Source organism: Phacochoerus africanus, chromosome 1, assembly GCF_016906955.1.
Source record: "Phacochoerus africanus isolate WHEZ1 chromosome 1, ROS_Pafr_v1, whole genome shotgun sequence".
Taxonomy (NCBI): Eukaryota; Metazoa; Chordata; class Mammalia; order Artiodactyla; family Suidae; genus Phacochoerus; species Phacochoerus africanus.
In genome coordinates, this window is record NC_062544.1 from 805,826 (window position 1) to 819,122 (window position 13,297).

Consider the following 13,297-nt stretch of genomic DNA (forward strand, 5'->3'; position numbering starts at 1 on the left):
CGGAAGGCAGGCCGGCCTCTGCCCCTGGCGCCGCCACCCGCGGTCGCCATGCAGACGTAGCACACCTCGGAGATTCCGACGGCCGTGCCAATGCTTTTCCACTGATTCTCTGGATTTCCTATCCTTCTTGGGCTGGCATCTGTGTTTCTGTCAGGCAGGGAAATTCGTGGCGTCCACAGGAGGCGTCCCCTCCTCCGCCCACTGTGTGTTTGCAGGACAATCAGGTGAAGCTGCTCCCGGGAAGTCACACCCCCGCCCTGCCCTACGGTGTCGCTGTCACTACTGTCCACGCACAGAGGGCCTCCCGAGCCAGGCGTCTGCTGAACCACGTCCGCCTGTGCCCCTGGCCTCTGCTGCGGCCGTGGGTCGCGTCACTTTCGGCTCCTAGGAGAGGCCCTCTAGTCTACGCCAAGTTCTTTCTAACTTCTTGCAGGAAGAGCCTGGACCGTTCTTTTCAGAAACACTGTATTTCCCAAAATTCACACTGAGAACCCAGTCTTCTCCGAGTACTTTCATTCAATTCCACAAGGTTAGCGTGTCAGCCTTTCCTTCGCTTTAAACCTCAGGTTAGGAGTTCCCGGGGTGGCTCAGCGGTAATGAATCTGACTAGCATCCATGAGGACGCAGGTTTGATCCCTGGCCTCGCTCTGTGAGTTAAGCATCCGGTATTGCCGTGAGCTGTGGTGTAGGCTGCGGACACAGCTTGGATCCAGTGTTGCTGTGGCTGCGGTGTAGGCTGGTAGTTGCAGCTCTGATCTGACCCCTAGCCTGGAGACCTCCATACGGCTCCAAAAAAACAAAGAAATAAATAAAATAAACTTTAGATTAAAAACTATACCCTTTCCCATCCTTGTGACTATTTTGTCATTTTGTTGCAGAGGGAGAAGAGGGTGCCCCCTGCAGAGCCCGCCTCTCTGTCCCTGTGCCAAGGGGATTAGGAGTTCCCACTGTGGTGCACGCCCACAGGCTCACACACACACCCCAACCACAGTGCTGCCTGTGGACGAGCCTATGAAACAAAACTCTGGCTGTGACACTGGCTGAGCAGTGGCTTCACCCAGTCCTGTGGGACTGTCCCTCAGGTGGCCAAGGCAGACGTGCCCAGAGAGAACCCAGGCTCCAGGCTCAGCCGCGTGACGGGGGTCCTGCCCGGGTGCAGAGCAGCAGGCGAGCCAGCCTGCAGCGGCCACTCGACAGCCCAACAGCAAGGGAGCCTCTCCAGCTCTAGATCAAGCTGCCAGCAACGGGAAAACACGGCCGACCAGGAACAACCGGCAAAAGGCAGAGCAGGAAATACAGACACCCCAGTACACGGAGAGAAAACCCAGCACAAAGAGCCGAAGGGGACCCTGGATCAGAGCACGTGAGGGGACGCGGGCTCGGGAGGGTGCCGCAGAGAGCCGGCTGGGACACCTGCTCGCCGACCTCCCCCCACCCCACCCCCCGCCCCGCGTCCGGATGCCACGTGGCGGGCTGGTCCCTGACACCCGCGGTGGCTGCCGGGAGCCCTCACTGAGACGCACGTGGGGCCCTCAGGGGTGAAACAATGGCTCTGCTCCACATCACTGCGGGGGTGACGGGGGGGCACTCACTACAGTTTCTCTGCGTTGGTACTGGGGGCTGGACTGTGCCCCCAGCATTCCTGCCTTGGAGCCCTAACCCCGGCCCCTCAAAACCTGACCGACCGTCAGGTGTTTACAGAGGCGATGAAGGTGCAGAGGCCGAGGGGGGCCCTCATTCCGCATCCTGGTGTCCTTGCCAGAAGAGACCCCCTGGGGCACAGGGACGTCGCTGGCCACACGCCCGGGAGAGAGGCCCCCGGAGGAAGCAGCCGGGCTGATGCGGCTCCCGCTTCCCGCCTGGACAACCGGGAGGTAAATTCCTGTGTGTGAGCCGCCCTGGAGGCGGGGCTTTGTCACAGCCCCTGAGCGAAAACATCTGCTGTGTGTTTGAACCATCCCTTGATGAGCGCTGTGGAGGGGACCACGCTGGTTGGGGACGCAGACCATTTTCCAGTTCCCAGGGAATCCACTGAGTCCGCGGGCCGTGGACGCGCTGAGCATCTGCGGTCCCACAGCTCCGCCCTCTCCCCGGCAGTCACTCCTCTCTGCCAAGGCCATCAAGGCTGTTGGCATCGCCCACGTGCAAGCTGGTCCAAGTGCCTGTGTTCCACCACTGCCAATGCGCCGCTTACGAGACAAGATCTCTGGAGTGACCCAGGCCCTCGCCCCGGGCGCCGGGCCCGGCATGGCGCTGCCTGGGTGCCAGGGACCTGCTAGCCACAGAGGTGATTCCCCAGAGCTACAAGCCACCGTTCCTGGGACCGACGCCGTCAGAGGGAACCCGCTCCGTCCTGCCACTAGAGGAAAGGCGGGGACCACGCGTGCCTGCTGGACACAGAAACCCGCCCCGAGCCACGTCCTCGGCTGTGACCTCTCTCCTCAGAGAGTTCCTGAAAATCGAGCTGATAGAAGTCACAAGAGACTCTGCCCCCACACTCTGGGCACTCAGTCCCCCGCGGTCACACAAACCATCCTCGGCCGGGGGGGAGAGGGATGAACCGAGAAACAACCGGGGTCCAAACCCAGTACCATGGCCACGAGGGGCTGTCCTGGCGGAGTCCACGCGCTCCTGAGGTTCCGGGGACAACTCCGCTCGGCAGTGGTCCCCGGGCAGTGAAGACATCTCTGTGGCCCCTGCACTGCGGGTGAGAACTCAGTGGGGGCCCCGTGTGGGCACCTGGCCAGCTGGCAGGCCCAGCCAGCTTCCCCAGGGAGCTGCTCACCTGGGTGCAGTGTTGCTGGTGGCAGCAGAGCTGGGCGCCACCAGGGGACAGGTGCGCTGAAGGTCACCTGTGTGACAGACACCAGGGGCCGGGCAGAGGGAGAAGCTGCGGTTACACAGGGCACAGCAAACACATCCCAAGGTGACAGTCGGTAAAAAGATAAAAAACAAAACAGGAGTCGCATCTCCAAGCCGCTGGGGGACTTCACGACCTTGAAGGAAGAGTTTCCCAAGGACAGCAGACCAGGTGAGCACACAGACGGGACCTACCCTCACGGTGCGGGGCTGGGGCAGGGGCCGCCTGGGCTCACGGGGCCCGGGGCGCCCTGAGCCGGCATCGAGGCCACTCAGATCCAAGGCCTGAAGCACAAAAGGCAGCCTGACCGTCAGGTCTCCCCAGACCCTCAGGACACAGGCGCTGGGCTGACCAGTCTGGTCGGAGGCTGGGAGACCCTGCAGGGTGCCCAGCCTGAAACCCAGAGCAGGCGGAGGGAGCCAGGCGAGCCGCGCACCACGCACGGAGGGGGGGCCTCTCGGAAGGAAGCGGTTCCAGAGAACAGATCCCCCCTCAAGTCAGTTCACCCTCCCAACGGCACAGGCGTCACATGCAGGCTGGCCGGGGGTGCAGGCTGGCAGGGCCCACCACCTGCCCTGCCCACAGGCCGCCAAGGGGCTCAGAGACGATCTCAGTGGGCAGCGGTGTGGGGGCCACCCTCAGAGAGGACCCCCCCCACCCCGGCCCATGCTCGGGCTCGGGCAGGCGGGACACTGAGGCCCGCCAGGGGGGTGGGGCGGCTTCTCAAGGTCAGCCACTGGTCAGAGCACAACAGGGTTTGAGGAGCAGCTGGGACGTGAACCAGTGGCAGGGGAGCCCAGGCCGGACCCCACCCCTCCTGAGAGAGCACCCTCCTGCCCTCGGATGTGGGCCTGATGGGACAGTGTCCCCCCCACCCCCAGGCCACTGACGGCCCAGCTGCCCAGAGGCATCAACGGGCCGCGTGGCCAGGCTGAGCCGCCTGCCGGCTCCCAGGCACACACCTGGGAGCCAAATCTGCCGCCTTTCTTACCATGTCTTTGGGCCCCACCCCGCCTTTCTTACCAAGTCCTATGGCCTCACCTCCAAAACCAACCCAGAGTGCCCAACCCCACCTCGGGGCAGCATAGCAACCCCCCCCCCCCCACCCCGCGCGCTCCATGCGGCAGCCAGACCTGGCCCTCAGGGCTCAGAGTCCCGTGTAGCTGGAGGCTCACCCTCTGCCCCGGGTCCCGCCATCAGACTCTGCTGGACACACTGGCCTCCACGAGGCCCGCATGTCCCCGGGCAGGTCCTACAAATCCCCGGACTGGCTCTGGAACCCTGTGACCTCAGCCAGGAGAAGGGCTTGCTGACCCCCGAGGGCAAGGGGTCATGGAGACAGTCGGGTGTGTCCACCTCACCCTTCGCCAAACATCGGAGGGCCCGTCCCCAGACGGGCCAGCTGGAGGCTGGGGGGTGGGGAGGGAACAAGCCCAGCTGGGGCAGAGGGAGCAGCCGCTTCTGGGGCCGGCTGTGCTTTTCCAAAATTCTGCAGAAAGCTCTCCAGGGAGCCTGAGACTAAACCAGGAGATCGATTGTTTTTTTGCTGTTACTTATGAAAAATGTAAAGGCAGCTGCTTTTGAGAAGCCCTATTCAGAGAAGATGCCCAATGCCCTGGGTAGCTGGGGCTGCATCTCTGCCTTGCCCAGGCAGGATGCAGGACAGAACCTCCAGGAAAGTGTGCTGGAGGCGGCGAGAGAAAAGAGAGCTAACTTTCTCTTTCTAGAGACAGGACAACTTAGAAGGGGCCCCACAGCTGGCAGCCAAGCCACAGGCCCCCCGAGATCACCGCTGGTCAGAGGAATCGGCAGCTCCTGAGCAGATGCGGCAGGTGCAGGTCCAGCCAAGCCGCCTGGAAAGCGTCCCTCTGCGCCCCCCCCACCAGCAAGACACCTCTAGTAAACGCAAAACGCCTTCCGGCCCAAACCACACGCTGCATTCAAACAGGACATAAGAAGTCATGCTCACAACTCAACCGAAGAGTTAAAATACTGAAAGCAAAAGTGAAACAGAAAAACCTGGTGTTCTGAGCTGTCGCCATTAGCTTTACCTGGTCACACCCGCAGATGCTCTCAAGAAAAAGCTCCCCTTTATGCTCAGACAAAACGCCCTGCGGTCAGGAGCCCAAGGTCAGGAGGGAGGGAGGGACCGCCACGGCCCGGGGGCAGATTCGGGCTGAGGTTAACGGGGCCGCTGGGCTTCTCTGGCAGCCATGCCCGGCCACGGAAGCCCTGTGCCCAACCCACCCTGGCCCCATCTGTCCTTCTCTTACTAACGTGAGCGTCTCCCCAAGCTCAGGCCTCCGCAGGGGCACCCAGGCGCCCACCCACCTGTGTCTACGAGGAGAGGCTGCGCCTCGACTTGGGAAAAGTCCCCTTCCACAGCCATGCTCACGGCCACGTCTTCCCGGCTCTCCCACGCGAATCTAAAATTAAATAGAGCTTCTCTAAAGAGCTATTTTTTCCTTCAAACCCTCAAGCAGGCCCAACTTCCTACCACCCCTATCATCTCTATTCAAGAGCTTTCAACTCAGATCTTGGTGTGTATTGCCCAATCTGAAGGCTTCTGCAAAATAAGAGTGTTTTTCAGTAATTCCCGGAATTTACAGTAGGAATGTCTTTTTTTTTTTGGGTTTTTTTTTTTGGTTTTTAGGGCCGCATCCCCAGCATATGAAAGTTCCCAGGCTAGGGGTCTAATTGGAGCTGTAGCCACCAGCCTACGCCAGAGCCACAGCAACGCGTGACCCGAGCTGCGTCTGCAACCTGCACCACAGCTCACGGCAACGCCGGATCCTTAACCCACTGAGTGAGGCCAGGGATCGAACTCGCAACCTCGGGTTCCTAGTTGGATTGTTTCCACTGCGCCATGACAGGAACTCCCACAGAGGGAATTTCTTAGATGAAAAGACTCACCATTTTCAATGCACCACAGGTGACGGGTGGTCTTGGGAGGAAGCGACAAACATCTTGGCTGGAGCAGAACTGCCAGTGCCAAGGCCACCCCAAACGTAACGCCCAACAGCCCGGGCCGCAGGGAACCCCGCGGCGCCGGCCCCGTCTCCTCTCAGCCAGGGTCTGATGGCTCAGGGGTGGCAGGTGGGAGCCTTTGTGCCAGAGCGCCTTCCCAGCTCAGGCCGTGGCACGCAGCACGGACGCTCTCACGGGGCCGGGATCCTGCGGGCAGCCTGGGGCAGTGGGGCCCACGGTCCACGGGCGAGGGAGGCAGGAAATCAACCACAGGGTCAGCAGTCAGCACAGGGGGCAGCCCGAGGCCTCCAGGAAGTGGACCCCGGGAACACTGGCGCCACCTGCCACGTAGACTCCAGGTCTCCAGGGCACCTGAGAAAGGTCTGGACTCATCACTGGGGGCGTTTAAGCAAGGACAGAGGGGGAGCAGGCGGAGAGCTGCCCACACGCAGGAGGGGCAGGTGGGCCCCGGGGGGGGCACCACGGCTGGTGCCCGTCCCGGCTTCTGGGTGACTGCTGGCACAGGCTGGGCTGGCCTCCGGGCCTAGCCTGCCTCTCCCTGGCACCCCTCCTTCCTCCCCTTTCCTGAAATATCCTGCCTCTGGGTGCTCAGGACCCTCGGCTGGAGACCACAGCTCCGTCCCGTTGTCATCCGGCAGCCTCTGGATGCGAAATTCACAGAAAGCCAGACACAGGCCGAGGCCCTGCTGTGGCTGCCCGGTCACCCTAGGGGGCTCAGCGCCAGCACGGCCGGGCTCTCGGCAGGTGCCCAGAAGAGGGGAAGTGGAGGGACAGACTGGCAGGGGGGGGCGCAGGCTTTCTGGGCCGGACATTCCGCTAGACGAGGCTCAGCTCCAAAAGCAGGTGCCAGCTCCGACGCTCGGAGCCGCCTGACCCGCTTCGGCGGGCGCCTTGCTCGTGGGGCCGGGACACCCCGCAATTACACATCTGCGGGAAGGCACCTTTCAAGACACCCAGCCCCACTTGCAGAATCAGACCCAGGAAGCCGTGGGTCTCACAGATGATGCAGAAGCTCAGGCACTGAGTGAGGCGGGGCGGGCGGCACGGGGTGCAGGTCCTAAGGGGGTGAGAACCGTGGGGGGACCTCCGTGCCCACCACACAGGGTCACAGGGTGCCAGGGGGCGCCCTGCCTGGCCGGGACCAGGGATAACGTGCACCGCCTGCTGGCTGAGCCCCCGGCTGCGTCCTGCCCCAGGGCCCCCGTGCCCTGCTCCTAACAGTACCTCTTCTCACGATTTCACCGTCTGAAGCCAGCCTGTCCTACCACGCCTGGTGGGTGGCCAGCGGGGACAGGTGACACAGGAAGAGGGGACTCAGGGTGGCCCCCAAGGCAGGGCTGGAGGATCCGGTGAGAGCCCCAACAACCAAGGCCCCCCGCCACCGGGGCCTGAGAGGCTGGGACCCACACGCAGCTCGGAGCCCAGAAATCAGACCCGCCCTGGCTTGTGAAGGAAGCCCCTTATGTCCAGGCCTGACTGCAGGGTTTGAATAAAGGGACGCCAAGTTTAAGAGCTGCAGCATTTCCCGCTGCTCCCAGTGTTTGGCGAATACCTGCGGGAAAGAGCAGGGCCTGGGGGGAGAGGGTCCTAGCCCCTCTCATGTGGGAGTCCCCAGGGGCCCTGGCCTGTCCCGGGGGTCCCAGGGCAGGAGAACCCTTCCAGCTGCAGGCAGCCCTCAGAACATCTGGGCCCTGCCCCCTACAGACAGCCCGGGGCCAGGCACGTTAGTCCCTCTGCGGGGCAGGCCGAGCCTGGCACTGGGCCCCGTGGTGGTCCGTGGAGAGGAGCCTGGGGTAGTCTGCCCCCAGTCAGGTGAGCACAGTGGGGATGCATGGGGGTGACCAGCCTGACTGTTCCTTAGACGAGAGGCACAGGTGAGGCCGGGATGAGGCGGGAGGGCAGGGGTAGGGCAGGTGTGGGGGGCACTGGGGGCAGAGGCAGCCCCAACCATCTGGGGGGGAGGCGGGGGCTCCCATGTCCCCCAAAGACCCCTCCCCACCGGGTGGTCACAGGATGCTGACCAGCGGACCAAAGGGAGCCAGGGTGGGGACGATGCATCTGGCTGGAGGCCCTGGGGGACCCCATGAGGGTCACGAGGCACAAAGTGACCATGGCACCTCCCTGTGGCGATAAAGACCTCCTGCTGCCTAGGGGCTGGGGATGCGAGGACCTCTGCATCAGACCCCCCGGGGTGGGTGCTCAGTGCCGGGCGCAGCCGGTGCACCTGCCCAGTCTCGGCCCCGAGGACGCAACGGGCAGCCAGGCCCCAGAGGGTGACAAGAGCTGGTCCCCACGAGCCGACCGCAGCCCCTGGTGTGTGAGGCCCCCTCCAGGACCCTGTCCCGGGATGTGAAAGGTGAAAATCAGGAAAGGCCTTGCTTCCGAAGGTCTAAAGCGGCAAAGAGCCTCTCGGAAGAAATCCTCGGCTGCGCGGCGCTGCGATGGGAACGGGCCTTTTGTGAGCGACCAGCACCGGGGCACGTCCCCGCCCGGGACACCGGGCGGCAGGGCCAGGACCGGGAGGGCCAGAGGCCGGCCGCCACGCAGGTGAGGAACGGCCTCCAGCGGCGTCTACCACAGCCCAGCTCACAAGGCTGGACGGGGCCCAGACACCCAGGAACGTGCCGATCAGCGCTGAGGCTGCCGACGCCGCAGGACGGCTGAGCCGGGACGCGGGCTTTGGGAGACAGGCCTGCCACCGCATGTGGGCATGTGATTTCCAAACACACACTCTTCTCTGGGCTCATCTCCGAACAACCTGCAGTGACGAGAGCCGCCGTCCCCAGCGGCCGCAGGGCAGGCGGGAGGGTGAGGCTCCTTCACTGGGGCTCCGGAGGCCCCCCTTTCAGGGACGAAACCCGGATTTTAAAAAATGAGAAACAAGACGGTGCTTCGCTCAGTGCTCAGAAGTTGCAGCAGGTGTGAGAGAACACGATGCGTGTCCGTGTGTGTCCCCATTTCAGGACAAAGGAGCGTGAGAAATCAAAAGCCGTCTTGCAGCCTTGAACCCCTTCTCACTCCTCAACAGGAACCACAGTTTAGTTCACATGTGCACCCTTCCGGAAAATTCGAACTGGATTTCAGCAGGCTCCTGGCGAGTCAGAGAAAGTGCCAGGGGGGACATCTGCTCTGAGCCCACCCAGGACCTGGGCCTCGGCCTCCTCATCTGGACACAGGGACCCGGCCCGCCTGCCTCCCAGGGCCGCGCTGAGACCAGCCGCATGGACACCGGATCACCCGGGGCCTCTGGCCACAAATGCGCCAGCAGAAGTGGTACCTTCGGGTCCTTGGAAAGCGGCTGGGACTCCAGGCCCCTGGGGGCCACCATGTCCTCCTACAGGACACGTGCCCTCCCGGAGGCCTCCACCCTATGGCCCTGTTGCTACCATCGCCAGGCCCTCAAGAAGCTGGGAGCCCCGGCTGCCCCCTACTCACCCATCCCGCCACACCCCGTCCCCGGGCAGAGTGCAGGGGGCACGGCAGGGGCTGGATGCTGGCGGCCGAGTCTTCTGCATGGAGCACCCAGGTGCGAGGCCACGCCGCAAAGAGCCACCCTGACCCGGGGCCCCGCCCGAGACCCGGAGCGCCTGCTGCTACTCTCCTATCGGAACCCAGGCGTTTGGACAAGAACTCAGGAAACGCGGCCCACCCTCGGGTACTTACACTCCAGGCAGCCCAGGCTGCCGCCCAGCTCTGTCCCTGGAGTCACCTTCCAGGTAATCCTCGGGGACTGGGGGAGGGGCACGCGGCCTCCTCGCAGGGGACTCAGCTCCAGGGAGCCGGGAAGAGCAGGCTGCTTTCCAGGAAGTACAGCCGCCGCCTCGGCTCAGAAATGGGGAAGCCTCGCAGCTGCAGGGGGGCGCTCCCACCCTCACTTCCAACGGGAAGGGAAGTACCCGACGACCCGGGGCAGAAACTTCTGCGCGGCTCCGAAAGCGAGAAGCGACCACAGGACTCTCTGCGGGTCTCCGTGTCATGTTTTCACGGTTTCCAGATCTTAACCTGCGCGCTCACGTCCAAAGAGGTGCTTAAGCCCCTCGCTAAATCCGCAGTGACATGACAGATGGACCCACGGGTCATTAATCCCCAGGCGGCGGCAGGCCCTGCCCCGCAGCACATGCCAACAGGTAAATATAGGCGCCGTCACCGGCTTAGTGCAACTCAGACGGAGCGGATCAGCGGGGCCGGCAGCGGCGGTGGCCGTGTGTGCGGGTGTGCAGAGGGGGGCTCTCTGCTGGGACAGGCCGCTCGCCCCGCGCACGCGCTTCATCACCAAGGGCGAAGCGGGGAGTGCTGCTCAAAAGCAGAATGTTTCTCCGCAGACCTCGCCTCGGAGGGGAGCGCGGGGCCGGCCTCTGACAGGGGCGCAGGCCTCTGAGCAGCAGCAGCACTCCGTTCCAACACACTGAGCTCACTCTGCTGCTGGGAAGACTGCAACGGAGGGCACACGAAGCACCCCCCTTCTGGGAGGTGACACCTCCCCTTTGCCTGAAAGTATCCAGATGCTGAGGGGCGAGCAAGGTGTTGTTCTGAACCCCCGATCCACACCCTGTGACCCCTGCCTGAGGGCAGCTGGAGGCAGCTCTGACCTCTGCTCCTTGGCTGGTTTATCCCCTAAACAACTAGCTTCGTCTCCGCAGTAGATGCCCCCCCCCCCCAACCCCGGGCTGTGCACACAGTCCCTGTACACCCAGAGAAGGGAGGCTGCAAATGTGACAGGGGCACAGAGAAGGCCTTTCAGGGTGGGGGGCTTCCTACTGGAGGTGATAGTTCACCCAAGACCTGAGGGAGGGGCAGAGGGACCAGGAAAGGGGGGGGGGGACCAGAGTGGGTGACAGGAGGGGGGTGATGGGAGAGGGGCGACAGGAGCAGGAAGAGAGAGCCCTGAGGCAGCTGGAGCCCAGGGTGAGGGCCTGGAGCTGGGACAGGGCTGCAGGGCCTTGGGAACCGCCTGGAGGAGTCAGGGCTCCATCCCAGGGGCAGCCCCCGAGGGTTCCAGGGAGCAGAGCAGTGGCAGGAAGGCCCTGGAAGGGGGCCCATGCAGGAGCCCAGGGGACGAGGCTGGACGCGAGGCCCTGCACAAGGGGCTCCTGGCATGAGATGAGTGCGTGTGAGCGCTGAGGGCGGCAGAGGGAGGTGGACCACTCGTCTGGTGAGGCTGGTGTCTGCTCTGGGCAGGCACAAGGCCCAGGAGCCCGGGGAGAGGGGGGGGGGCGCGGAAGTCTTGCCCTTTCATGTCACCAGGAGGGGTGGCCCTCTCTCTCATCTCTTCCCTCTCCAGGGCTCTGCCTGATTCCTCTACCAATGACCAGCGTCAAGCCCACTAAAGTGGCACTTGGAGAAAAGGCGGTGTCTGGGGAAATGAAAACTTTAGAGTGACTTCAAAAACTTTTCACTTTAGTATCATTTCAGATGAATGACTTTACACATTTTAAAAAATGTCAATCACCCTTCAAAAAGTTGTCTCAGCTGGCTGAACCCACAACCGCTGCAGACCTGAAACTTGGTCTTGCATCTCACATAGTTCTGGAGTCAAAGAAAGGCCATCATGTGAGCCATCTTACAGAAATGCAAACCAAACTCACAAGCAGAGCTGGGGCCTCATCCGGGAGATCCTACCCAGTCGCAGAGGAATCCCCTGCTGGTCAGGAGCCTTGAAGGGAGGGGGCAAAGTGTGGGTTCCCCTGCTTTCTGCAGCGTCCAACCCCTCAGCCAGGACCAGCCCATCCCCCAGGTAAAACGCGCTGGAAGCTGACCGCCCGCGCGCTCTGGTCCCCGGGCCGGATCAGGTTGTAAGCAACCGACTGTGGCCTCGGACTAAGCCCCTGGGAGCCCGCCAGAAATAGCTTCGAAACTCAGAGGCAGGAAGCCTCCAGGAGACCCCGGACAGTCCGCGCCCCGCTGCCGCTAGTGATCAACGAGGTCCTCGCACACGAAGCGCATCAAGTCACAAAAAGTCACACCCAGGGGGAGCCGCGCCGGTATCGCGCGGGGCCTGCACGCGGCGAGAGTGGACGCCCGGACCAGGGGACGGCCGGGCTAGGACCGACCAGGCTGTGGGTCCGAGGTCGCGGTGCAGAGGCCTGGGAGGAGGAGTGCGGGGATCCAGGGAGGATGGGAAACCGGGATGGCGCCGAGCGCGGGGACCTAGGAAAAGGGGCTGGGGAGCCACGATCGGGGTACGGGCGTTGGGAACCAGGGTGAAGGCGCGAGGACCGCGGGGATGCGGGCTGCCGGCGCAGGGAAGTGTGGCGGTCGCGGGCCTCAGGGGGCAGCGAGGCTGCGCCGCGCCGGGGGGGCTCATTCCCGGGCCCCCCGGCCGCGCATCCGCGACCCCCGGCGCGGTCCCTGGCCCAGGGCGGGCCGGGTACTCGGCGGGCACCCACCTGGGCCTTCTGCAGGGCGCTGAGGCGCAGCTCGTGCACGAAAGGGTTCCGCCCCGGGGGCGCCAGCCGCCGCGCGTCGCCGGCCCCCGCGCTGGAGGCGGGGGCGGCGCGGGGATCGCGTCCCCGCAGCCTCATGGCCGCGCCGCCCGCCACGAGGGGAGCGGGGCGTCGGTCCGGGCGAGGAGCCGGGGGCGGAGCGGGGCGCAAAGCTGGGCGCGGGGCGCGGGGCGCCGGCAGAGGATGCGCGGCGGATGGAGCGGGCCGGGCGCGCGGCCGCGCAGGCGCGGGAGGGGTGGCTGCATGACGTGGGCGGGGCGGGGCGGGGCGGGGGCGCCGGCGGGGCGGGGCTTGCGTGCGCGCCCCGCCCCCTGCGGCCCGGAGAGGCAGCCCCGTCGCCTGGTCGCTGCCGTGCGCTCCCCGCCCTGCGCCGGGTTTAGCTCGCCGGGACCGTAGGGGGCCGGTCCCGAGGGACGCCGAGGCCCTGGCGGAGAGCATCCCGCGGTGGCCGGACTACAGGGACTCGGAGGCCGGGCCTGGTCCCAGAGAAGGGGAGATCGGGTCCCTAGCGCGGTGCAGTCCGCCACTTTCTCCCCTTCCGCTGCTCAGGGCACCAAGCGGGAGCGCGGTCGGGCGGGGAGAGGGCAGTGGGCCACGATGCAGAGACAGAGGAGGGGGCGGGCACGCGCTGCCCGGGGCTGTGGGTGCGGAACCCCCGTGCGGTCCTGGCGCGAGGCCGACCCAGCTGTCCAACCGAGGGACACCGCCAAGCAGGGCCTGGCCAGGCCGCGCGAGAGGTTCCGCTGGTCCTGCCCCAGCCCCAGCCTCGGGCTTTGCTTCCTTCTCACCTGCGCTGCTGCTTGATGCCGCCAGTCCTGGCCGTGGGCTGCACCAGGAACCCCCGAGGGCAGGCCTCATGTCAGATGCTCGGGGTCCACTCAGACCACAGGGTCCCTTCCGAGGGTGGGCACAGGCTTTGGCTGGGCCAGTGGTTGAGAAAGATAACAGATCTTTCTCATTTCCTGAAGACTCTAGTTCATGCAGCTACTCCTGTGGGTGAAGGGGG

At 64.5% G+C, this 13,297-nt stretch overlaps 1 protein-coding gene and 1 long non-coding RNA gene across 3 annotated transcripts in view; one reads left to right on the plus strand and one right to left on the minus strand.

Moving 5' to 3' along the window:
• The window catches only part of LPCAT1 (lysophosphatidylcholine acyltransferase 1), a 39,396-nt gene extending 26,964 nt beyond the window's left edge, over positions 1–12,432 (minus strand). The window contains exon 1 of one of the 2 annotated variants that reach the window (XM_047757741.1): positions 12,235–12,432. In XM_047757741.1, the coding sequence (XP_047613697.1) occupies positions 12,235–12,369 (135 nt within the window). In that variant the 5' untranslated portion in view covers positions 12,370–12,432. Of the gene's footprint in view, positions 1–5,191; positions 5,284–12,234 lie in introns of those variants that run through there. The other variant, XM_047758531.1, reaches the window with a different exon arrangement.
• LOC125115311 (uncharacterized) lies at positions 2,744–5,312 on the plus strand. Its single transcript, XR_007132135.1, has 2 exons — positions 2,744–3,031; positions 4,588–5,312. It is a non-coding gene; the product is annotated as an uncharacterized LOC125115311 (long non-coding RNA).
• Positions 12,433–13,297: the final 865 nt, after the last annotated feature.